General features: G+C 44.4%; 1 protein-coding gene across 1 annotated transcript; it reads right to left on the bottom strand.

The window, feature by feature from the left end:
- LOC137333268 (olfactomedin-4-like) lies at positions 1–25,762 on the bottom strand. The gene is made up of 5 exons (XM_067997427.1): positions 25,684–25,762; positions 21,797–21,961; positions 12,884–13,102; positions 6,777–6,909; positions 1–3,921 (listed from the first exon to the last, which is right to left on the bottom strand). Exons 1-5 carry the CDS (start codon positions 25,744–25,746, stop codon positions 3,107–3,109), a joined length of 1,395 nt encoding a protein of 464 aa, XP_067853528.1. The 5' UTR covers positions 25,747–25,762; the 3' UTR covers positions 1–3,106.
- Between the last annotated feature and the right edge of the window lie 998 nt (positions 25,763–26,760).

Genomic DNA, 26,760 nt, shown 5'->3' with positions numbered 1-26,760 from the left:
TCAGATATAACAAAGGCAGTTTATTCAGGCACAAAAGAGCAGGTTATTCAAAGAGGTACAGGCCAGGCCATGTGACATGCAGATCATTCCGATAGATCATGCTGGACACCATCTCATTAACATACATAATCAGGCCTGCTTCACCAGGCCTCATTTCAGATACAGTTAACCGAGGCAACAGGTCAATGTTTCGCTCTCATGCACTACCTCACAAATTGCTGACTTGTGTGCTACTTCACATCGCTGAACACTGCATCAAATCGTATCTCGTGAACAAAACCGTACATCAAGCCTTAAACTATCACATTCTCCTAACACCTGGTACCAGCAGAGTGAGTGAAATGGTGGATAAACTTGAGTCTGAAGGAAAGACAGATTAGATTTCAGAATATAATAAAATTACGCCCGGACCTCAAGAAGGATATATTGGCCTTGTAGAGGGTGCAGTGCAGATTCACCAGAATGATACCCGGTCCAAAAGGGTTCAATTATGAGGACAGGTTGCATAGACTAGACTTGTATTCCCTTGAATATAGAAGATTGAGGGGTGATCTAATTGAGATGTTTAAGATGATTAAAGGATTTGATAGGGTAGATTGAAACTATTTCCTCCGGTGGGAGAGTAGAGAACAAGGGGGGATAACTTCAAAATTAGAACTAGGCCATTCTAAAAGGACTTCTTCACACAAAGGGTAGTGGAATTCTGGAAAACTCTCCCCCAAAAACTGTTGAGGCTGGGGGTCAATTGAAAATTTCAAAACTGAGATTAATAGATTTTTGTTATGCAAAGGTATTAAGGGTTACGGAACCAAGGCGGGTAGATGGAGTTAAGATACAGATCAGCCGTGATCTAATTGAATGGCGGAACAGGCTCGAGGGGCTGAATGGCCTACTCCTATTCCAATGTTCCTATATAGCACTCTTGCCTTTGAGTCAGAAGGTCGTGGGTTCAAGTCCCACTCTAGCGACTTGAGCACAAAATCTAGGCTGACACTCCAGCGCAGTACTGAGGGAGTGCTGCACTGAGGTGCAGGTGGATGTAAAATATCACAAAGAAGAGCAGTGGAGTTCTCTACAGTGTCCTGGCAAATATTTATCCCTCAACCAACCAGATTATCTGGTCATTATCTCACTGCTGTTTGTGGGACCTTGCTGTGCACAAATTGACTGCCCTATTTCTTGCATTACAACAGTGACTACACTTCAAAAGTACTTCATTGGCCGTAAAGCACTTTGGGACATCCTGAGGTCATAAACATAAGAACATAAGAAATAGCAGCAAGAGTAGGCCATACGTCCCCTCGAGCCTGCTCCACCATTCAATAAGATCATGGCTGATCTTCGACCTCAAATCCACTTTCCCGCCCGATCCCCATATCCCTTGATTCCCTTAGAGTCCAGAAATCTATCGATCTCAGCAATGAAAGGCGTTCTATCAATGCAAGTTCTTTCTTTCAGAGTCCACCGTTGTGATATTGAGGACATTAATCCGGGACAAAATTAATGGCACCTAGAAAAATATGGGTTAATAAATGAAAGCCAGCATGGATTTGTTAAAGGAAAATCGTGTTTGACTAACTTGATTGAGTTTTTTGATGAAGTAACGGAGAGGGTTGATGAAGGTAGTGCGATTGATGTGTATATGAACTTTCAAAATGCGTTTGCTAAAGTACCACATAATAGACTTGTTAACAAAATTAAAGCCCATGGGATTAAAGGGATAGTGCCTGCATAGTTACAAAATTGGCTACGGTACAGAAAGCAGAGAGTAGTGGTGAACGGTTGTTTTGTAGACTGGAGGGAAGTATGCAGTGGTGTCCCCTAGAGGTCAGTATTAGGACCACTGCTCTTTTTGATATATATTAATGACCTGGTCTTGGGTGTACAGGGCATAATTTCAAAGTCTGCAGATGACAGGAAACTCGAAAATGTAGTAAACAGTGAGGAGGATGGTAACAGACTTCAGGAGGACATAGACAAATTGGTGAAATGGGCAGAAACATGGCAGATGAAATTTAACACAGAGAAGTGAGAAGTGATTCATTTTGGTAGGAAGAATGAGGAGAGGCAATATAAATTAAATGGTACAATTTTAAAGGAGGTGAAGGAACAGAGACACTTAGGGGTGTATGTACACAAGTCTTCGAAGGTGGCAGGACAAGTTGAGAAGGCTGTTAAAAAGGCATATGGGATCCTGGGCTTTATAAACAGAGGCATAGAGTACAAAAACAAGGAAGTTATGCTAAATGTTTACAAAACACTGGTTATGCCTCAGCTGGAGTATTGTGGCCAATGCTGGGCACCACACTTTACGAAGGATGTCAAGGCCTTAGAGAGGAGCAGAGGAGATTTACTAGAACGGTACCAGGGATGAGGGACTTCAGTTACATGGAGAGACTGGAGAAACTAGGATTGTTCTCCTTAGAGCAGAGAAGTTTAAGAGGAGATTTGATAGAGGCGTTAAAAATCATGAAGGGCTTTGATAGAGTAAATAAGGAGAAACTGTTGCCAGTGGCAGAAAGGTCAGTAACCAGAGGACACAGATTTAAGGTAATTGGCAAAAGAACAAGAGGCGACATGAGGAAAAAAACTTTTACGCAGTGAGATTTTATGATCTGGAATGCACTGCCTGAAAGGGCGGTGGAAGCAGATTCAATAATAACTTTGAAAAGGGAATTGGATAAATACTTGAAGTGGAAAAATTTGCAGGGCTATGGGGAAAGAGCAGGGGGGTGGGTCTAATTGGATAGCTCTTTCAAAGAGCCGACACAATCACAATGGATCTGTGCTGTATCATTCTATGATTCTATAATACATCAGATCTAGAGGTGGCTTTGTGAATTTGAGGCCCTTCAATTCTCTCTTTCTCTCATTTTCACCTCGATTGTGCACATTATGCAGACTATAAAGTCTTAACATCAATACTTGTTTTTCCAAGACTCTTCCTCTTCGACTTTTAATGTTTGATAATAAACCATTCCTTGTACTCTCGGTGTGCCTAGAACATTATAAAATTGTTAGGTGTAGTTATGGTAAACTTATTTTAATTGCACAAAATCCTTATTTTGGTAAATATAGTGGGAGAGAAATGATTACCCTGCATCCTTTAGTAAAAGAAGAGCTCATAGGCTATCATGTAGCCGTCATTGAAAAGGTAGAGCCTCCTATCTACTGGGTTGTAATGGAGGTTCTCCACATTTGGAGAGTATTTAACAAATCGGATTTTGAGATTGTTGGCCTCTTGGTTAGTGATTGTGTCGTACATATAAAATATCTCCTCTTCATTAGTACTGACATAGCGTGTGGCATAAAGCACTCCACAGACCACAAAGGCATTGGTTACAGCTTTCTTAAAGAGCTTGGTTCTCCAGGTCTGCAGCACGGCCAAACTATTGCTGTGTATTTTACTCAGTACAATATTGCCATAATTCTCTTCAGTGGCATAAATAACCCACATCCCATTTTCGTCCACTGAGAAATCTATATCTGTGTAACCATAGCAGCTATAATAACAGTAAGGGAACTTATCTCCAAAACCAGCATTGGGAAGGAGTGCATTTGTGATTTGTTTTGTCTTTATCTCGAACCTGCACATTTTCCCAGAATTATAACAGTTATAATACAGAGAGCCATTGTGAACCACAACCCCCGGGCCCTGTATCGAATTGGTGGCGGTGAATGATGATGTCACCTTATGGTCAATGTTGGACTTTGCCGTGAGGAAGTTTTTGTAAGATGTGTAGGTTCGGATCGAATTTCCATAAATATTGGAAGACTGCAGCGCCATAATCCAGTAGAATTCCGGGTTTCCAGGCATTGAGTCCATGCCCCAGGCTCCGTAAGGGTATGAGGTACCATACGAATTGACTTGTGCCACTACTGGCTCACTGATATTGCGTAAAATTCCTCCAGTACAATTTCCTACAAGGAACACAATTAATGACAGTTTAATTCTTTTCAAACTCTTTTGACGGATGTTTCTTCAATTAGAGTCAATAAACCCCTTCCTGTTATTCCCATCAGACTCAACCCACACTCTCATCATTCCCATCAGACTCAACCCACACTATCATCATTCCCATCAGACTCAACCCACACTCTCATCATTCCCATCAGACTCAACCCACACTCTCATCATTCCCATCAGACTCAACCCACACTCTCATCATTCCCATCAGACTCAACCCACACTATCATCATTCCCATCAGATCAACCCACACTCTCATCATTCCCATCAGACTCAACCCACACTCTCATCATTCCCATCAGACTCAACCCACACTCTCATCATTCCCATCAGACTCAACCCACACCCCATCATTCCCATCAGACTCAACCTACACCCCATCATTCCCATCAGCCTCAACCCACACCCCATCATTCCCATCAATCTCAACCCACACCCCATCATTCCCATCAATCTCAACCCATCAATCCCAGCAGTTTCAAGCCACTCCTATCCTAATGATCAGAGTTAGTTTTTGTTGAATAAGAGCTGAAAAATGCATTAATGTTTGAGTGCCTCCCTCATTATCCTGTGAAAAACCTTGCAATACATTTGTGTTCTTGAATGACTCTCCATTATAATGATCCAGGGATTACATCTCTCGGTCTCTATTTACAGCTCTTCAGAAATTACATTTTTCCAACTTTCTCCCCTCCTCCTCTCCTGAAGGCATTGGTTCCTGCTGGTGTACAACTTCACAGGAACCAACAGTCTTCTGATACCTCATCCAAGTGGCCATTCTTGACACGTGATCCTAGACAGTGAGCTTTGGCAGGCCGTTAAACTGTGGGAGCACCACAGCTGAACCCAGCTCTCTCCTCGCTTGTTGTACACACACATATACTTTCAAGTGTAGATGACTGGATAGCAATCAGGAGTGAGAAGCTCGACTGATGTGCCTCCCTAGTCCAGGCCGCTGAGGCCAGTTGTATGACCGTACTGCCATTTCAGTGAGCTCTGGAATTTCCTCCCTAAACCGCTCTGCCTCTCCACCTCTCTCTCCACCTTTAAAATCCACCCCTTAAAACCTACCTCTTTGACCAAGCTTCTGGTCACCTGTGCTAATGTCTCCTTCTTTGGCTTGGTGTTCATTTTTATCCGATTACGTTCCTATGAAGCGCCTTGGGAACGTTTTCCTTCATTAAAGCGCTATATAAATGCAAGTTGTTGTTGACCAGTTAACTTGGAATAGACTGGGAACTGAATCTTGGTTCTCCTGGTCAGTGAGGCTCAGTTGCACATTGCCTTTACTGACTGAACCAATGGCAAAACCATTACACTTTCATGTCTCCTTGTATTCATCATTGACATGGCATCTGCAGTGATTTATCTGACTAGTGAGTTGCTGCATTTTATTCTCTCTTGCTGAAATAGCTACATGAACAATATACATTGTCTAAATGGGTTTCTAAGTATATTGGGAGAGGGTAACAATTGAGGAATCAAAAAATGTCCTCCTAATGTGCAGTGTGAAAGAATATTTTGCATAAAACATTAAGTGAGGAGTCTCCTGATCTTGAGTGTGTAGCCGTATCAGTCGAACTGAAACCTCATGTGCCCTGTAGGTGTGCCTCGCACTTTGGGGTTTGCACATTGTTCCCTCACAACCTGTCTTCAGTCCCATCATTGGATCCCAGTCACCAAGAGCATTCATTGTAATTTAATTTTTTTAAAACCCGTAAGTGACTTTTTTCCCTCCTCCAATTTTCCCTCGTTTCAGCTGCTTTTATGCTGTTCTTTTACTTTGGATTCTGGAAGCCTAGCAACCAGGTAAAACTGTCACCAGGCTACGACTTAACAGCATAAGCCCTAGGAGTCGGTTCATTGATTCTGGCCACTTGAAATTCGGAGTAAAAGAATATAAAAGCAGCTTTCCCGAAGCTGATGACTCGCACTGGGGTACTGATGTCAGCAGTCCTCCAGTATCATTCCCAAGTGGCCGTTGTTCATGTGTGAACATAGACTTCAGGTGATGACAGGTTCTATGGGGAGCCACACGCCACCACCAACAACAACAACAACAACTTGCATTTATATAGCGCCTTTATCTTAGTAAAACGTCCCATGGTGCTTCACAGGAGCATAATCAGACAGAAATTGACACTGAGCCAAATTAGGACAGGTGACCAAAAGCTTGGTCAAAGAGTTGGGTTTTAATGAGCACCTTAAAGGGGGAGAGAGAGCCGGAGAGGTTTAGGGAGAGAATTCCAGTGCCTAGGGCCTAGACAGTTGAAGGCACGGCAGCATATGATGGGGCGAAGGAAGTCGGGGTTGCACAAGAGGCCATAATTGGAGGAATGCAGAGTTTTCGGAGGGTTGTAGGGCTGGGGATGGTTACAGAGATAGGGAGGGGCGAGCCCAATCTTAACACCATCCAACATCTACACACTCATACACTCTGCATCAGGATAATCAGGAGTAGGAATCCTGGCCAATTCTTCTCTCCCAACCCTGAATATTTCAACACAACTGTAGCTTCTTCACTGCAACCCGGGCTGGGTTCAGCAAACTCAATAAAGACAAGTGGTTGGGCCTGGTCTGTATTGGTCAGTAACACTCCCCGCATTGCATTTAGCAATTACTGAGGAATTTTATAAAGTGCGAGTGCTCTATCATTCCTGCAAACCTTTGTGTAAAAGAATAAAATGTTGTTCAATCTGGTTAAATTGAAATGAAGATGGCTGGTATTAAAGGTCGCTGTTGTTAGGGTAACAGGGTGAAGGTGTGGCCTTGGTAACTAGTACTTGAAACTGATTTACGTAACCTCACCAATGTTTGACATGCCGTAGACAGAGAAGCTCTCCAGACGGTTCTTCAGTTTCCTCAGGTGGTCTTTAATCGACAGTAGGTTGTGTTTGTCAAACTGCTGCAAGTTCATCACAGTGAGGCGGGCATCGAGCAGCTGTCACAAACGGAATTCATTAGACAGCCTGTTTATTATTGGGGTAATGGGCAGCTTGTTTAATATTAGGGGTAAAGGGCAGCTTGTTTAATATTAGGGGTAATAGGCAACCTGTTTATTATTGGGGGTAATAGGCAACCTGTTTATTATTGGGGGTAATAGGCAACCTGTTTATTATTGGGGGTAATAGGCAACCTGTTTATTATTGGGGGTAATAGGCAACCTGTTTATTATTAGGGGTAATAGGCAACCTGTTTATTATTAGGGGTAATGGGCAGCTTGTTTATTATTAGGGGTAATGGGCAGCTTGTTTATTATTAGGGGTAATGGGCAGCTTGTATATTATTAGGGGTAATGGGCAGCTTGTTTATTATTAGGGGTAATGGGCAGCTTGTTTATTATTAGGGGTAATGGGCAGCTTGTTTATTATTAGGGGTAATGGGCAGCTTGTTTATTATTAGGGGTAATGGGCAGCCTGTTTATTATTAGGGGTAAGGGGCAGCTTGTTTAATATTAGGGGTAATGGGCAGCCTGTTTATTATTAGGGGTAATGGGCAGCCTGTTTATTATTAGGGGTAAGGGGCAGCTTGTTTAATATTAGGGGTAATGGGCAGCCTGTTTATTATTAGAGGTAAGGGGCAGCTTGTTTAATATTAGGGGTAATGGGCAGCTTGTTTATTATTAGGGGTAATGGGCAGCTTGTTTATTATTAGGGGTAATGGGCAACCTGTTTATTATTGGGGTAATGGGCAACCTGTTTATTATTAGCGGTAATGGGCAGCCTGTTTAATATTAGGGGTAAGGGGCAGCTTGTTTAATATTAGGGGTAATGGGCAGCCTGTTTATTATTAGGGGTAATGGGCAGCTTGTTTAATATTAGGGGTAATGGGCAGCCTGTTTATTATTAGCGGTAATGGGCAGCCTGTTTATTATTAGGGGTAAGGGGCAGCTTGTTTAATATTAGGGGTAATAGGCAACCTGTTTATTATTGGGGTAATGGGCAACCTGTTTATTATTAGGGGTAATGGGCAGCCTGTTTATTATTAGGGGTAAGGGGCAGCTTGTTTAATATTAGGGGTAATGGGCAGCCTGTTTATTATTAGGGGTAAGGGGCAGCTTGTTTATTATTAGCGGTAATGGGCAGCCTGTTTATTATTAGGGGTAATGGGCAGCTTGTTTAATATTAGGGGTAATGGGCAGCCTGTTTATTATTAGGGGTAATGGGCAGCCTGTTTATTATTAGGGGTAATGGGCAGCCTGTTTATTATTAGGGGTAATGGGCAGCCTGTTTATTATTGGGGGTATTGGGCAGCCTGTTTATTATTAGGGGTAATGGGCAGCCTGTTTATTATTAGGGGTAATGGGCAGCTTGTTTATTATTAGGGGTAATGGGCAGCTTGTTTATTATTAGGGGTAATGGGCAGCTTGTTTATTATTAGGGGTAAGGGGCAGCTTGTTTATTATTAGGGGTAAGGGGCAGCTTGTTTATTATTAGGGGTAATGGGCAGCTTGTTTATTATTAGGGGTGAGGGGCAGCTTGTTTATTATTAGCGGTAATGGGCAGCCTGTTTATTATTAGGGGTAATGGGCAGCTTGTTTATTATTAGGGGTAAGGGGCAACCTGTTTATTATTAGGGGTAATGGGCAGCTTGTTTAATATTAGGGGTAATGGGCAGCTTGTTTATTATTAGGGGTAATGGGCAGCTTGTTTAATATTAGGGGTAATGGGCAGCTTGTTTAATATTAGGGGTAATGGGCAGCTTGTTTAATATTAGGGGTAATGGGCAGCCTGTTTATTATTAGGGGTAAGGGGCAGCTTGTTTAATATTAGGGGTAATGGGCAGCTTGTTTATTATTAGGGGTAATGGGCAGCTTGTTTAATATTAGGGGTAATGGGCAGCCTGTTTATTATTAGGGGTAATGGGCAGCCTGTTTATTATTAGGGGTAATGGGCAGCCTGTTTATTATTAGGGGTAATGGGCAGCCTGTTTATTATTAGGGGTAATGGGCAGCCTGTTTATTATTAGGGGTAAGGGGCAGCTTGTTTATTATTAGGGGTAATGGGCAGCTTGTTTATTATTAGGGGTAAGGGGCAACCTGTTTATTATTAGGGGTAATGGGCAGCTTGTTTAATATTAGGGGTAAGGGGCAGCTTGTTTAATATTAGGGGTAAGGGGCAGCTTGTTTAATATTAGGGGTAAGGGGCAGCTTGTTTATTATTAGCGGTAATGGGCAGCCTGTTTATTATTAGGGGTAATGGGCAGCTTGTTTATTATTAGGGGTGAGGGGCAGCTTGTTTATTATTAGCGGTAATGGGCAGCCTGTTTATTATTAGGGGTAATGGGCAGCTTGTTTATTATTAGGGGTAAGGGGCAACCTGTTTATTATTAGGGGTAATGGGCAGCTTGTTTAATATTAGGGGTAAGGGGCAGCTTGTTTAATATTAGGGGTAAGGGGCAGCTTGTTTAATATTAGGGGTGAGGGGCAGCTTGTTTAATATTAGCGGTAATGGGCAGCCTGTTTATTATTAGGGGTAATGGGCAGCTTGTTTATTATTAGGGGTGAGGGGCAGCTTGTTTATTATTAGCGGTAATGGGCAGCCTGTTTATTATTAGGGGTAATGGGCAGCTTGTTTATTATTAGGGGTAAGGGGCAACCTGTTTATTATTAGGGGTAATGGGCAGCTTGTTTAATATTAGGGGTAAGGGGCAGCTTGTTTAATATTAGGGGTAAGGGGCAGCTTGTTTAATATTAGGGGTGAGGGGCAGCTTGTTTAATATTAGGGGTGAGGGGCAGCCTGTTTATTATTAGGGGTAATGGGCAGCTTGTTTAATATTAGGGGTAAGGGGCAGCCTGTTTATTATTAGGGGTAATGGGCAGCCTGTTTATTATTAGGGGTAAGGGGCAACCTGTTTATTATTAGGGGTAATGGGCAGCTTGTTTAATATTAGGGGTAATGGGCAGCTTGTTTAATATTAGGGGTGAGGGGCAGCTTGTTTATTATTAGCGGTAATGGGCAGCCTGTTTATTATTAGCGGTAATGGGCAGCCTGTTTATTATTAGGGGTAATGGGCAGCTTGTTTATTATTAGGGGTAAGGGGCAACCTGTTTATTATTAGGGGTAATGGGCAGCTTGTTTAATATTAGGGGTAAGGGGCAGCTTGTTTAATATTAGGGGTAAGGGGCAGCTTGTTTAATATTAGGGGTAAGGGGCAGCTTGTTTATTATTAGCGGTAATGGGCAGCCTGTTTATTATTAGGGGTAATGGGCAGCTTGTTTAATATTAGGGGTGAGGGGCAGCTTGTTTAATATTAGGGGTAAGGGGCAGCTTGTTTAATATTAGGGGTAAGGGGCAGCTTGTTTATTATTGGGAGTAATGGGCAGCTTGTTTATTATTAGGGGTAAGGGGCAGCTTGTTTATTATTAGGGATAATGGGCAGCTTGTTTATGAGATGGAAACAAAGAGGAGAGAAGACAGACAAGTACAAAAAGGAGGACAGATCTGAGAAGTCAGAAGAGGATGAGAACACAGGAGGATGATAAAGAGAGTGGACCAGAAGCACAAGAGGAGGAGAAGAAAAATCTTTAGACTTGGAAATATATCGCCGTTCCTTCATCGTCGCTGGGTCAAAATCCTGGAACTCCCTTCCTAACAGCACTGTGAGAGAACCTTCACCACACGGACTGCAGCGGTTCAAAAAGGCGGCTCACCACCACTTTCTCAAGGGCGATTAGGGATGGGCAATAAATACTGGCCTCACCAGCGATGCCCACATCCCATGAACAAATTTTTAAAAATTCATACAATGGCCTGCAATCCAAAACTGATTCCTGAGAAGCAGGCAGCAGCTCATTTTTGAGAAGCTGGCTGGGAAATGTCAGTTCTCCCCCTCTAAGAAAGAGGCTCATTGAGACCCCTCACCAGGTGACACTGGACAAACAAGAAACTCACAGCTATGATAGATGGATTGCAGAGATGGGGACCATGACATCCCAGCCTGGCATCCAGTTAGCCCCATTGGGATAACTGATATCTTTTAATATCACAACATTTTTTTAAAAACTTATTTTTTACATCTTCCCCTTTTGACTTTTTGTTTGTTTTACTGCAGTAATGCAAGATGCGAATGGAACACCCAACACGGGAGCAATTTGCCAGTGAAAAATAATTCATGACACGAAATCAGGAAGTCTGTAATTCATTCCTGCGGGATCAAAGGAGAGGTGACAACCTGTTGACCTCACATGATGAATTATTTCATTTTAACCGTGTTATGGGGTTGTTGCGATGCTAGTGGTTGAGCCAGGCCAGAAGTGACTAAAACTCTAACTCTGGTCTGCCTGGCATCGGGTTCAAGGTTTTTAAAAAAATATTATTTGAACAATATTACATCATGTAAACTAAATGGATACTTGCTAGAAATGACTTCCTCGTCTCACCTATCAGTTAGCTCACAGGCTTTGACCACACCAGGTGTTTGGACCGGGAGCAGCAGAAAGGAACATGGAGTGTTTCTGTAAGCCACTCAGCCACGGCGTTATAGAGAGGGGAGGGGTTAGCCTAATGAATACCGAGAAGGCCTATTATATGCCTGCTTTCCCATAAAAAGTCATAGGCCTCAATCATTACAGGGGGGCACGTTCGGGACGGACGGGTGGGAAACGGCAATGGAGATCTCAGCGTGAGGCCCAGGATGTTTTAACTCCTCGGCCCCATTTAAATATTCCAGAACTGCCTCCTGCCCGAAACTGGCAGGACTGATGTCGGGGCCAGCAGGAAACCGGGGCAGGAGCCTTAGCACGCTGGGGACCCAAAGGAACGGTCCTAGGCATGGCGCCAGCACTGGGCAAGGGCTTTGGCATCTGATGCCAGCGCAGAGTGGGAGAGGCAAGGCCGAGACTGGGGAGTCCCAAGGACTTCTTGCGGGGCTTGAGGGGAGGGAGCACTTCTGCTCCTCCTGGCCCACAGGGAGTTCTCACAAAAATAATTCTGCAAAACTTGGCCTCTTCTGGCCAGTCGGCGCCTCCTGCCATGGTTCGACTGTCGTGTTTTACACCGGGCGGGCCACCCCTGACTCCACCCAGTGACTTGAAAGTCGGCAAAGATGAATTGGCACTGGGCGGGAATGTAGCCTGTAAGTGGACTTGGCCTAATCTTAACTGCTCTCACACACCATTCTCACAGGGCGAGGGTGGTGGGATGGGGGAGGGGGTTAAAATCGAGGCCATAGTGTCAACCATCTCATAAGAACATAAGAAATAGGAGCAGGAGTAGGCCAATCGGCCCCTCGAGCCTGCTCCGCCATTCAATAAGATCATGGCTCATCTGATCCCAACCACAAATCTAAAGAACACAAGAAGTAGGAGCAGGACCCGGCCACTCAGCCCCTGGGCCCGCTCCGCCACCCACAGGGCCTTGACCGATCCGAACTCAGCTTCATGTCCAATTTCCTGCCCGCTCCCCATAACCCCTAATTCCCTTTACTTCTAGAAAACTGTCTATTTCTGTTTTAAATTTATTCAATGATGTAGCTTCCACAGCTTCCTGGGGCAGCAAATTCCACAGACCTACTACCCTCTGAGTGAAGAAGTTTCTCCTCATCTCAGTTTTGAAAGAGCAGCCCCTTATTCTAAGATTATGCCCCCTAGTTCTAGTTTCACCCATCCTTGGGAACATCCTTACCGCATCCACCCGATCAAGCCCCTTCACAATCTTATATGTTTCAATAAGATCGCCTCTCATTCTTCTGAACTCCAATGAGTAGAGTTCCAATCTACTCAACCTCTCCTCATATGTCCGTCCCCTCATCCCCGGGATTAACCGAGTGAACCTTCTTTGTACTGCCTCAAGAGCAAGTATGTCTTTTCTTAAGTGTGGACACCAAAACTGTATGTAGTATTCCAAGTTCAGTGATCAACAGTACTTACGTGGCAATTGTACTGCCAATATGTAAATAAATCTAGTTTATCTCACCTCGGTAGAGATCTTGTGAAGTAAGTTGGTGTTTGATGAAGGAATTCTCTGTGCCTTTGCAAACTGTGAGTTCAGCTGCTTCAGCTCCCAACGGAGGGTCCAGAAGTTGAGTGGATGGTACAGTTTCTGTTTGTACATTGCCTCAAACTGTTGCAGATGAGAGGACAGGTTCTGCACCTCTGCCATGAACATGGGGATCTTGAACTCAGCGAAAGTCACCTTGAAATTTACAACATCATTTTAGAAAAGGACCGAGCCAAAGAAACTACGAAGAGTGCAAGTGATACGGGGAAGGCAGGTGCAGGCGGATGGAAACACTACAGCATCTGTGGGTATAGGCAAGACTCAAAGTGTGGATCTCAAACTACAAGGACCAGGAATGGGAAAGAGGGAGAAACCTCTCTATGGGGGAGAGTGGTGTAAATGGGACAAGACTTGTAACTGTGAGAGTGACATGCTCTTGCTTCCTCTTCCAACAACTGGCTTTTCTTCCACCTAGTTTTCCCCCATCCTCTCCTGAAGATGATGACTCATACAATTCGCCAGGCATCGGTGACCTTCTGGTACCCCTCTCCTCCCCCCCCACCCCACTCCCATGTATCAGCCCAGACTGTGAGTGTTAGTCTGTTTGACTGTGGTGAACATCACAATTGAGCCTAATCCTGTCCTCACCTCATGCCTACGTACACGTGCTCCCTACAGAAGAGAGGTCAATGTATAGCAATCTGACTTATGTTTGTCCTCCGGCTAACCTAATGTCATCAAGGCCAATTGTAGCATCCCAACTGCTGCCAGGACTCAGATCAGCTAACCTGACGCAGAGCAGGAATCAAAGCTGGATCATTATGGTCTGTTTGGCTCAGTATCACACCAGCTGGTGGATTTGCCCACTTGGTCACAGCCTCATTCAGTTTAGAAGTAGCTAAAGAGGGGGGCGCAATCTGCTATCAATAGAAAGAAAGTATGAAAATTACCCCACAAAAACAACAACCAAACAATAAATAGAGCAACTAGCTTATAATTAAGTATACCTGAAGTACTGCATGAAAAGTAACAAATATCCAGTACAGTGGTGAGGGAGTGCTGCACTGTTAGAGGTGCTGACATTAAACAGAGGCCCCTGCTGCTCTCTCAGATGGACGTAAAAGATCCCATAACCTATTTGAAGAAAAGCAGGGTTGTGCTCCCGATGTTGTGTCCTGGACAATACTTATTCCTCAGCCAACATCACAAAAACAGATTATCTGGTTATTTATCACATTGCTATGCATAAAATGGCTGCCACATTTCCCTACATTACAACACTTCAAAAGTACTTCATTGGTTGTGATGCGCTTTGGGATGTCCTGAAGTTGTGAAAGCAAGTTCCTTCTTTCTTTTCTTTACATAACGATCTGTTGTGCCCTGTTTGGGTGAATGTGAGTAGATTGCGAACAGAGTGGGAACTTGAGAATTTGGTGCGAGGGGGAATTAGGTGTAGAGGGGGAAGGACAGTGAACAGAGAGGAAGAGCTCTGAGAGACCCGGAATAAAAGGGTAGGTTAATCGGGATAAGTAAACAGTAAGTAAATTAATAATCGAGTATCTAAAGGGAGCTTAGAAAAAAAGGTTTCTAAATATAACGGACGGGCAGCTGAGACCCATTGCCTGCAATTCCTGTCCCATGTGGGAACTTCAGGAGCTTCACATGTCCTGGAGGGCCACATGTGCAGGAAATGCCTCCAACTGCTCGAGCTCAAGCTGAGGGTTTCTGAGCTTCAATCATAGAATCATAGAAAGGGTACAGCACGGAAGGTGGCCATTCGGCCCATTGAGTCCGCGCCGGCTCTATGCAAAAGCAATCCAGCTGGTCCCACTCCCCTGCCCTTTCCCCGTAGCCCTGCAAATCTTTTACTTTCAAGTACTTATCCAGTTCCCTTTTGAAGGCCATGATTGAATCTGCCTCCACCACCCCCTTGGGCAATGTATTCCAGATCCTAACCACTCGCTGTGTAAAAAAGTTTTTCCTCATGTCAACTTTGGTTCTTTTGCCAATCACCTTAAATCTAAGTGCTCTCTGGTTCTTGACCCTTCTGCCAATGGGAACAGTTTATCTCGATCTACTCTGTCTAGACCCTTCATGATTTTGAATACCTCTATCAAATCTCCTCGCAACCATCTGTGTTCCAAGGAGAACAACCCCAGCTTCTCCAGTCTATCCACATAAATAAAGTCTCTCATCGCTGGAATCGTTCTAGTAAATCTCTTCTGCACCCTCTCTAAGGCCTTCACATCTTTCCTAAAGTGCAGTGCCCAGAACTGGACACAATACTCTATGTGGCTGAACCAGTGTTTTATAAAGGTTCATCATGACTTCCATACGTTTGTACTCTATGCCTCTATTTATAAAGCCCAGGATCCCGTATGCTTTTTTAACCACTTTCTCAACCTGCCCTGCCACCTTCAAAGATTTGTGCACATATACCCCTAGATCTCTCTGTTCCTGTACCCCTTTTAGAGCTGTGCCCTCTAGTTTATATTGCCTCTCCTCGTTCTTATTATCGAAATGTATCACTTCGCATTTTTCTGCGTTAAATTTCATCTGCCATGTGTCCGCCCATGCCACCAGCCAGTCTATATCTTCTTGAAGTTTATCACTATCCTCCTCACTGTTCACTACACTGCCAAGTTTCTTAACATTTGCAAATTTTGAAATTGTGCCCTGTACACCAAAGTCCAAGTCATTAATATATATCAAGAAAAGCAGTGGTCCCAGCACCAACCCCTGGGGAACACCACTGTACACCTCCCTCCAGTCTGAAAAACAACCGTTCACCACTACTCTCTCTTTCCTGTCCCTTAGCCAATTCTGTTGCTACTGCCCCCTTTATTCCATGGGCTGCAATCTTGATGACAAGCCTAACATGCAGTACTTTATCAAATGCCTTTTGAAAGTCCATATACACCACATCAACTGCATTGCCCTCATCTACCTTCTCTGTTACCTCATCAAAAAACTCTAACAGGTTAGTTACACACAATTTGCCTGGCTTTCCCTAATCAATCTACACTCATCCAAGCGACCACTAATTCTATCCTGGATTATCATTTCTAAAAGTTTCCCCACCACCGAGGTTAAGCTGACTGGCCTATAGTTGCTGGGTTTATCCTTACACCCTTTTTTGAACAAGGGTGTAACATTTGCAATTCTCCAGTCCTCTGGCACCACCCCCATATCTAAGGATGTTTGGAAGATTATGGCCAGTACCTCCGCAATTTCCACCCTTACTTCCCTCAGCAACCTAGGATACATCCCATCCAGACCGGGTGACTTACCTACTTTAAGTACAGCTAGCCTTTCAAGTACCTCTTCTTTATCAATTGTTAGCCCATCCAGTATCTCAACTATATCTTCCTTTACCGAGGCTCTGGCAGCATCTTCTTCCTTGGTAATGACCGATGCAAAGTACTCATTTAGTACCTCGGCCATTCCCTCTGCCTCCATGCGTAGATCTCCTTTATGGTCCCTAATTGGCCCAGCCCCTCCTCTTACTACCCATTTACTATTTATATGCCTGTAGAAGACTTTTGGATTCCCTCTTATGTTAGCCGCCAGTCTATTCTCATACTCTCTTTGCCCCTCTTATTTCCTTTTTCACTTCCCCTCTGAACTTTCTATATTCTGCCTGGTTCTCACTTGTGTTATCAACCTGACATATGTTATAGGCCCCTTTTTTCTGCTTCATCTTACTCTCTATCTCTTTTGTCATCCAGGGAGCCCAGGCTTTGGTTGCCCTACCTTTCTCCCTTATGAGAATGTACCTAGACTGTACCCGAACCATCTCCTTTTTAAAGGCTGCCCTTTGTTCAATTACAGTTTTGCCTGCCAATCTTTGATTCTAATTTACCCGGGTCAGATCTGTTCTCATCCCATTGAAATTGACCCTCCTCCAATTGAGTATTTTTACTTTAGAGTGGTCCATGTCCTTTTCCATAGCTATTCTAAACCTTATGAGACGATGATCGCTGCTCCCTAAATGCTCTCCCACTGACACTTGGCCCACCTCATTCCCTAGAACCAAGTCCAGCAAGCCTCCTTCTTCGTTGGGCCAGAAACGTACTGGTCAAGAAAGTTCTCCTGAACACATTTCAAAAATTCCTCCCCCTCTTTGCCCCTTATATTATTACTATCCCAGTCTATATTAGGATAGTTGAAGTCCCCCGTTATCACTACTCTACAGCTTTTGCACCTCTCTGTAATTTCCCTGCAAATTTGCTCCTCTATATCCTTCCCACTAGTTGGTGGCCTATAGAATACACCCAGTAGTGTAATGGAACCTCTATTGTTTCTTAACTGTAACCAAATAGATTCTGTTCTTGTTCCTTCCAGGACATCCTCTCTCTCCAGCACCGCAATATTCTACTTAATCAATCTTAGTCAATACTGCCACTCCTTTCTTTCCTTCCCTATCTTTCCTGAACACCTTGTATCCAGGAATAATTAGTACCCAATCCTGCCTTTTTTTGAGCTAGGTCTCTGTTATCACCATGACATCGTATTCCCATGTGGCTATTTGCGCCTGCAGCTCACCAAACTTGTTTACCGTGCATTTACACACGTGCACTGCAAACCAGTCTTCGACTTTCTTGTACTCTCTCTTAGTCTGGTCCCACCTAATACTGTGCTATTTCTTGCTCCAGTGCTATCTTTCGCTCCCGATCCTTTGTTTCTCCTTTCCAATGCTACATCCTGGTGCCCATCCCCCTGTCAAATTAGTTTAAATCTCCCCCCACAGCACTAGCGAACCTCCCTGCGAGGACAGCTGGAGTCACTGCAGAGCATGAGGGAGGTTGAAAATTTCCTGGATTGTACATTCCAGGAGGTGGTCACCCCGCAGACACAGAGTTCAGGATAGCAAGTGGGTGGCCATCCGAAAGGCAGGAAGAGACAGGCAGTGGAGGAATCTTAGGGTGTGTGGCACTCTCAAACCGGTTTTCAGCATTGAATACCAGTGAGGGTGACGACACCTCGAAGGAGTGCAATCCTGAGCATGGGACCATGGGGAAAAGGACTGCACAGGGGGACACAGTGAAGTGTAGAAATGCAGTAGTTATAGGGGATTCGACAGTTAGGGGGACAGCCAGGTGTTTTGGTGACTGCCAATGTGAGCCCCACATAGTGTGTTGCCTCCCAGGTGCCAGGGTAAAGGACATCACGCAGAGGGTGCAGAACTTTCTGCGGGGGGGAGGGGAACAGCCAGAAGTCGTGGTCCATGTGGGTACCAACGACATGGGAATGGAAAGGGATGAGGTCCTGCGGTCCGAATTTCAGGAGCTGGGGAGGAAATTAAAAAGCAGGACCTCAAAGGCAGTAATCTCTGGATTACTCCCGGTGCCACACACTAGTGAGTACAGAAATAGGAAGATAAGGCAGGTTAATGCACGGCTAGAGACATGGTGCAGGGGGGAGGGCTTCAGATTCTTGGGGCATTGGGACCAGTTCTGGGGCAGGTCAGACCTGTTCCAGACGGACAGGTTGCACCTCAATAGAGCTGGGACTAATGTCCTCGCAGGGAGGTTCACTAGTGTTGTTGGAGGGAAGCGGGGGGTTAAATTAATTTGGCAGGGGGGTGGGCACCAGGATGTAGCATTGGAAAGGAGAAACAAGGTGCACAAAGGATTGGGAGAGACAGATAACACTAGTGTAAGAAATAGTACAGTATTAGGTGGGATTAGACTAAGAGAGAATACGAGAAAGTCTAAGATAGGTTTAGAGTTCATCTGTGTAAACACACGAAGCGTAGTAAACAAGGTCGGTGAGCTGCAGGTGCAAATAGCCGCATGGGAATATGATGTTGTGGTGATAACAGAGAGCTGGCTCAAAAAAGGGCACGATTGGGTACTAAATATTCCTGGATACAAGGTGTTCAGGAAAGATAGGGAAGGGAAGAAAGGAGGGTGGTGGCAGTATTGATTAAGGAGAATATTGCAGTGCTGGAGAGAGAGGATGTCCTTGAGGGATCAAGGACAGAGTCTATTTGGTTAGAGTTAAGAAACAATAGAGGTGCCATTACACTACTGGGTGTATTCTATAGGCCACCAACTAGTGGGAAGGATATAGAGGAGCAAGTTTGCAGGGAAATTACAGAGAGGTGCAAGAACGACAGAGTAGTAATAATGGGGGACTTCAACTATCCTAATATAGACTGGGATAGTAATAGTGTAAAGGGCAAAGAGGGGGAGGAATTTCTGAAGTGTGTTCAGGAGAACTTTCTTGATCAGTATGTTTCTGGCCCAACGAGGAAGGAGGCATTGCTGGATCTGGTTCTGGGGAATGAAGTGGGCCAAGTGGAGCATATGTCAGTGGGAGAGCATTTAGGGAGCAGCGATCATAGTATCATAAGGTTTAGAATAGTTATGGAAAAGGACAAGGAGCAATCTAGAGCAAAAATACTTAATTGGAGGAGGGCCAATTTCAATGGGATGAGAACAGATCTGGCCCGGGTAAATTGGAATCAAAGATTTGAAGGCAAAACTGTAATCGAACAATGAGCAGCCTTTAAAGAGAAGATGGTTCAGGTACAGTCTAGGTACATTCCCATGAGGGGGAAAGGTAGGGCAACTAAAGCCAGAACTCCCTGGATGATGAAAGAGATAGAGAGTAAGATGAAGCAGAAAAAGGGGGTGTATGACAGATGTCAGGTTGATAATACAAGTGAGAACCAGGCTGAATATAGAAAGTACAGAGGAGAAGTGAAAAAGGAAATAAGAGGGGCAGAGAGAGAGTATGAGAATAGACTGGCGGCTAACATAAAAGGGAATCCAAAAGTCTTCTAAAGACATATAAACAGTAAACGGGTAGTAAGAAGAGGGGTGGGTCCAATTAGGGACCAAAAAGGAGATCTACTCACGGAGGCAGAGGGGATGGCTGAGGTACTAAATGAATACTTTGCATCTGTCTTTACCAAGGAAGAAGATGCTCCCAAAGTAACAGTAACAGAAGAGGTTATTGAGATACTGGATGGGGTGTAAATTAATAAAGAGGAGGTATTAGAAAGGCTAGCTGTACTTAAAGTAGATAAGTCACCTGGTCTGGATGGGATGCATTCTAGGTTGCTGAGGGAAGTAAGGGTGGAAATTGCAGAGGTGCTGGCCATAATCTTCCAATCCTCCCCAGATATGGGGGTGGTGCCAGAGGACTGGAGAATTGCAAATGATAAACCCAGCAACTACAGGCCAGTCAGTTTAACCTCGGTGTTGGGGAAGCTTTTAGAAACGACAATCCGGGACAAAATTAATAGTCACTTGGATAAGTATGGATTAATAAAGGAACGCCAGCACAGATTAGTTAAAGGCAAATTGTGTTTAACTAACTTGATTGAGTTTTTTGATGAGGTAACAGAGAGGGTTGATGAGGGCAATGTGGTTGATGTTGTGTATATGGACTTTCAAAAGGTGTTTGATAAAGTGCCACATAATAGGCTTGTCAGTAAAATTGAAGCCGATGGAATAAAAGGGGCAGTGGTAGCATAGATATGAAATTGGCTAAGTGATAGGAAACAGAGAGTAGTGGTGAACGGTTGTTTTTCGGACTGGAGGAAGCTATACTGTGGTGTTCCCAGGGGTCGGTACTGGGACCACTGCTTTTTTTGATATATATTAATGACTTGGACTTGGGTGTACAGGGCATAATTTCAAAATTTGCAGATGACACAAAACTTGGAAGTGTAATAAACAGTGAGGAGGATAGTGATATTCTTCAAGAGGACATAGACAGGCTGGTGGAATGGGCGGACACATGGCAGATGAAATTTAATGCAGAGAAGTGCGAAGTGATACATTTTGGCAGGAAGAACGAGGAGAGGCAATATAAACCAAATGGTACAACTCTAAAAGGGGTGCAGAAACAGAGAGACCTGGGGGCATACATGCACAAATCTTTGAAGGTGCCAGGACAGGTTGAGAAAGCGGTTAAAACAGAATAAGGGATCCTGGGCTTTATAATAGAGGCATAGAGTACAAAAGCAAGGAGGTTATGATGAACATTTATAAAACACTGGTTCGGCCACAACTGGAGTATTGTGTCCAAGTCTGAGCACCGCACTTTAGGAAGGGTGTGAAGGCCTTAGAGAGGGTGCAGAAAAGATTTACTAGAATGGTTCCAGGGATGAGGGACTTCAGTTACGTTGGTAGACTAGAGAAGCTGGGGTTGTTCTTCTTAGCAGAGAAGGTTGAGAGGAGATTTAAAAGAAATGTTCAAAATCATGACGGGTTTAGATCGAATAGATAAAGAGAAACTATTCCCATTGGCAGAAGGATCGAGAACCAGAGGACACAGATTTAAGGTGATTGGCAAAAGAACCAAAGGCGACGTGAGGAAAAAGTTTTTTACACAGCGAGTGGTTATGACCTGGAATGCGCTGCCTGAAAGGGTGGTGGAAGCAGATTCAGTCATGGCTTTCAAAAGGGAACTGGATAAATATTTGAAGGGAAAAAATTTGCAGGGCTACGGGGAGAGAACAGGGGAATGGGACTAACTGGATTGCTGTTACAAAGAGCCAGCACAGGCTCGATGGACCGAATGGCCTCCTTCTGTGCTGTAACAATTCTATTATTGTATGTGTGTTGGTGTCTGTGTCGGCTGTCTGTGTGAGTGGGTGTTGATGTCTCTGTTGCCCTGTCTGGGTGAATGGGTGTTGGTGTCTGTGACTCCCTGTCTATGGGGAATAGGTATTGGTGCCTCTGTCTCCTTGTCTGGGGGGATGGGTGTTGGTGTCTGTGTTGCTTTGTCTATGTGGACAGGTATCAATGTTTGTGTTGCTCTATCCATGTGGACAGGTGTCAGTGTCTGTGTTCCTTGTCTGAGAGACATGATGTCTCTATGTTGTTCTGTGTGAGTCAATGGCTGCCAGTGTCTAGGTTGATATTTGCTCACCTCTGATATCCTCTTTTCCAGAGAGTTGGTGCAGCCCTGCGACAGATCTTGTAGGTGTACAAATCTTTCCACTGGAAATTCCCATTCTGTAAAATGTACTTTGCAGATGCATTGATTGCTGTTCTTGAGCACTCCATGAACTTGCTGGTATTGGTATTCAGCTTCCTGCAAAGCACAGCTGTCAGTTCCTAACAACGTGCTTGGGTTCCTCTTCACAGCATCACAGTGAATTCCTAAACTAATATTGTTAGACCTAAACCTAGACTTTTGATACAATATCCATTTCATACTGGTATTGATGAAAATTGGAGCAGCAAATTCAAAGCATGACATCAAATGATAAATCAGTTCCCTGCACCAACCAGCCCAATAGGTAGTAGCAGCCTGACCAAAGAGTCACATTGTGTCACCTAAGCATCTAAGAAAAGGTACAGTTTCAGTGCCTACAAATGATAACCCTCATAATCCCCTTGAAAAGTGGTTGACCTGCTTAGGAAAATGAGTCTGATACTCACCCCCATCCCCCCCTCAAGTTGGTGAACATCAGCTGATTGGAACTTGTGCAGCTGGAATGTAGGAACAGGAGGCCATTCAGCCTCTCAAGCCCCTTCTGCCATTCACTTAGATCAAGGCTGATCTGTACATAAATCCATTTACCCGCCTTTGATCCATATCCCTTGATACCCTTACCTAATAAAAATCTGACGATTTCAGTCTTGACTGGTTTCACCACAACTGAACTATTATGTCCAGTTCTGGGCACCACACTTTAGGAAAGATGTGAAGGCCTTAGAGAGGGTGCAGAAGAGATTTACTAGAATGATTCCAGGGATGAGGGACTTTAGCTACTTGGGTAGACCGGAGAAACTCGGGTTGTTCTCCTTGGAACAGAGAAGGTTGCAAGGAGATTTGATAGAGGTATTTAAAATCATGAAGGTCTAAGCAGAGCAGAGAGAATCTGTTCCCATTGGCAGAAGCGTCAAGAACCAGAGAGCATAGATTTAAGGTGATTGGCAAAAGAACCAAAGGTGACATGAGGAAAAATTTCTTTACGCAGCGAGTTGTTAGGATCTGGAATTCACTGCCCAAGGGGGTGGTGGAGGCAGATTCAATCATGGCCTTCAAAAGGGAACTGGATAAGTTCTTGAAGGGAAAAAATTTGCAGGGCTACGGTGATAGGGCAAGGGAGTGGAACTAGCTGGATTGCTTTTGCATAGAGCCAGCACATACTCGATGGGCCAAATGGCCTCCTTCCGTGCTGGAACCTTTCTATGATTCTATCTACAGCCTTTTGGGGGAAAGAGTTCCAGATTTCCACTACCCTTTGTGTAAAATGTGCTTCCTGATTTCACTCCTAAATGGCCTAGCTCTAATTTTAAGATTACGCCTTCTTGTTCTGAATTCCCCTACCAGAGGAAATGGTTTCTCTGAATCTACTCTATCGAATCCCTTAATCATTTTAAATAACCTCGATTATATCACCCCTCAACCATCTAAACTCAAGGGAATACAAGCCAAGTTTATTGAACCTGACCTCATAATTTAATGGTATAATTCTGGTGAATCTATGCTGCACCCCCGCCAAGGCCAATATATCCTTCCTGAAGTGTGGTGCCACAAACTGAACACAATACTCCAAATGGGGTCTGACCAAGGTTCTATACAAATGAAGCACAACTTCCTCCCCTTTGTATTCCAGCCCCTTTGAGATAAAGGCCAACATTCATGAGTCTTTCTGATTACTTTTTGTACCTGTGCACTAGCTTTTATTGATTTGTGTACATGGACACCCAAATCCCTTTGCTCCTCCACAGATCCTAGAGTCTCGCCATTAAGGAAATACTCCGATTTGTCTTTCTTGAATCCAAAGTGGATGACCTCACACTTCCCCACATTGAACTCCAGCTCCCACAGTTTTGTCCACTCACTTAGACCGTCTATGTCCCTTTGTAACATGCTGCTCCCACCTACACATCTTATTGTGCCTCCTAACTTAGCGTCATCTGCAAACTTGGATATACAACTCTCTATTCCTTCATCCAAGTCATTAATATATATGGTGAAAAGCTGAAGCCCCAGTACAGATCCCTGGGGATCACCCCAATCAGAGTACATTCCCTTTATGCCTCAATTTCCAACCTTCAATTCCGTGCGCTTTTATTTTTTGCTAATAATCTCTTGTGCTGAACTTTATCAAACGCAGGGTGATGTGTCAGTTTTCTCTGCTAGCTCGAGTCCTACCTGGAGCTCCAAGATTCCGAGTGGCAAAGCCAAAGGCAAATAGAACCCTGCCAGCACCGTACAACGCTCTCCCTCATCTCAAACACCATTATAAATATAAACCATCCCACGGCACTATTTTGAAGAAAAGCAGGGAGTTCTCCCCGGTGTCCTGGCCAATATTTATCCCTCAAACAACATCACTAAAACAGATGATCTGGCCATTATCTCATTGCTGTTTGTGGAATCTTGCTGTGCGAAATTCAGCTGCCGCGTTTCCTACATTACAACGGTGACTACAATTTAAAAATACTTCATTGGCTGTAAAGTGCTTTGGGGCGTCCTGAGGTGGTGCAAGGCGCTATATAAATGAAAGTTCTTTCTTTTAAAAGCAGCCGGATTAGACTCAAGACCACAGGAGTGCAGCAAGATCCCCGCCCTGGATTGCGGAGCAATTAGGCATTTGAGCTCATCGTGATGGACTGCTGTTAGATTGAAGATTCACTCCTGGATTGCAATCACACTGCCGATATCAGTAACAAACAGCTTTTACAGTGAAAAAAATGTGGTTAACCCCTTGAAGTCCATTACTAATTGAGGGGATATGTTTCCCCGGGTCACTCTGTGTTAGTAAGGTCAACTAGAACTTCCTATTTTCTTTATTTCCAGAGAAATCGTGTTTAAAAGAGCACGGAGGAGGGAGTCACCTCTTGTGCAGAAAATGGGAAACCCAGTCTATCCATTATTTGGTTTGGTACAACAATGGGAGGATATCTCCTCTAGTCTATGTTTATGAAGTCGCAAACCCATAATAACCAGAGGAATTCGCATCCCCATCCTTATTAATATTTCAGCGGGATTTCGACCCCCAGATGTGCAAACCTGTTTACACAGTTGTGGTACTGACCCTTGCTCTGCAAATGAATCTGCCCAGGGCAATAGTCTGTAACACTGTGAATCAGGCAACCAGACCGGACCGATGGGGTCAGGTCACTTAGAGCATCACCTGTGGGACCGGGTCAGATCAATCCGAGTCAGAGCAACCCCCAGGAGCAAGGACACGCCCTCCCCTCCACCACCCCTTCTCCCCTCCGGCAGCCCCCATCTATTATTCTGTCTCCATTTGATGGACTCTCAGGCACTGGAGTTTTTCCCTGTTTTAATGAATTATTTTTAAAACAGACTCTCCGGGACTGTCGCCACCTCTGTGACCCGGAATAGCGCTAACTAGGTCGGCCTGAGCCCAGGGAGGAGAGCGGGTCCGAGGGGTGAGGCTGGAAACCCGGACAGGTGAAATCAACCAAACTGTGTAACAGTAATTGTACCGGAGAGAGGGGAGGGAGGAGAAGTGGAGAGGGAGAGGAGAGAGAGAGAGAGGGGGGAGGGAAAGGAGAGAGAGAGAGGGGGGAGGGAAAGGAGAGAGAGAGAGGGGGGAGGGAAAGGAGAGAGAGAGAGGGGGGAGGGAAAGGAGAGGGGGAGAGGAGAGGACAGAAGGGAGAGAGGATGAGGGGATGGGAGGAGCAAGACAGGGGAGGGGGAGGACAGGAGTAAAGCGGGATAGCGCGCCTCCCAGGAGCTGAAAAGGTTGGTTTAGTTAATTGTCAGTTATTACGATTGTTGTAATAAATGAGTAAACCAGGACCTGTTACTTGCACAGTCGTACTCACAGCAGAAAGCAGAGTGCTGGCAGACACAAGGAACACAGCAAAACTCAGAGAGATCGTAGCCATCCTGGGAACTGCACAGCGGCCTGAGAGGAGATATTTATTTATACAGGAAGGGACAGAGGGGAGGGGCTAGAGCGCAGAAGAATCAGAAAAGGGAGGGGCGATAGAAGACACTACAGAGGTAATAAAGAAGGAGAAAGAGGAAGGGAGGAAAGATAGAGGAAGGACTGATAGAAAAGAGATGAGGAAGGGATACAGGAGATGAAAGATAGAAGCAAACAAAATGGATATGGGAAGGAGAGGATACAGGTTCTGAAGAAGACTGAATTTTCAAACAATATTATGTAGGTACATGTATGAAAAGACCATCATCATGACATTTCATTGTGTGGAGGAGGAGGCATGGCTATGGACAGGGGAGGGACAAACACCACAAGAAATGGAGGAGGATACAAGGAAGTGAAATAGAGGAGGAGATAGTTGAGGAAATCAAGGGGAGGAGACATAGGGGGAGAGATGGAAAATTAAGACAGAACTGTTGTAAATGAAAAGATAGAAAAGGATGGACACAGAAAAGGAGGAAGCATAAATGACTAGGCAATAGGGGAGAAGCAGAGTAATGGAACAGGAAGAATAGAGGGATGAAGAGAGGTAGAAGAGGAAACAGATCCACAGGAGGTATAGAAAGAAACGTGAAGATGTTGGGAAGAAGGGATACGTAGAGAAGGAGACAATGGAGAAAAGAGAGGAGATACAAAAAAGAGATACAAAAAAGATATAGAGGAGGAGGAAACATAGAGGGAAAAGGCATAGATCAGGAGATATGTAGGGAAAGTATTTAAAAAAGCCTTCACAGACTTTGACATAATTGTCCTCTCCATTCCGTTGTCTCCTCCATAATCATTCCCGTGGTATGGGTATTTCATGGTTGCACTCCCCTACAATGGATTCTGCATCCATGCCCACATGGTCACCTGCGGCATACCCCAATGTGCCATCTTTGGCCCATTCCTGTTCCTTATCTGTGCTGCCTTTCAGCAACATTATCCATTAGTATGAGGTCAGCTTCCACATTAC

Source organism: Heptranchias perlo, chromosome 16 (genome assembly GCF_035084215.1).
Source record: "Heptranchias perlo isolate sHepPer1 chromosome 16, sHepPer1.hap1, whole genome shotgun sequence".
In the NCBI taxonomy this organism is placed as follows: Eukaryota; Metazoa; Chordata; class Chondrichthyes; order Hexanchiformes; family Hexanchidae; genus Heptranchias; species Heptranchias perlo.
The sequence above is the reverse complement of the archived record's forward strand: the minus strand, read 5'-3'. Positions and strand labels throughout refer to the sequence as shown.

Excerpts from the sequence above, each read along its gene's own strand:
- LOC137333268 (XM_067997427.1), bottom strand. The coding sequence starts at position 25,746 with ATGGCTACGATCTCTCTGAGTTTTGCTGTGTTCCTTGTGTCTGCCAGC. Across the intron at positions 21,962-25,683 it reads CCAGCACTCTGCTTTCTGCT|GAAGCTGAATACCAATACCA; the intron begins GTGAGTACGACT and ends TGTGCTTTGCAG. Across the intron at positions 13,103-21,796 it reads TGGAAAAGAGGATATCAGAG|GTGACTTTCGCTGAGTTCAA; the intron begins GTGAGCAAATAT and ends GTAAATTTCAAG.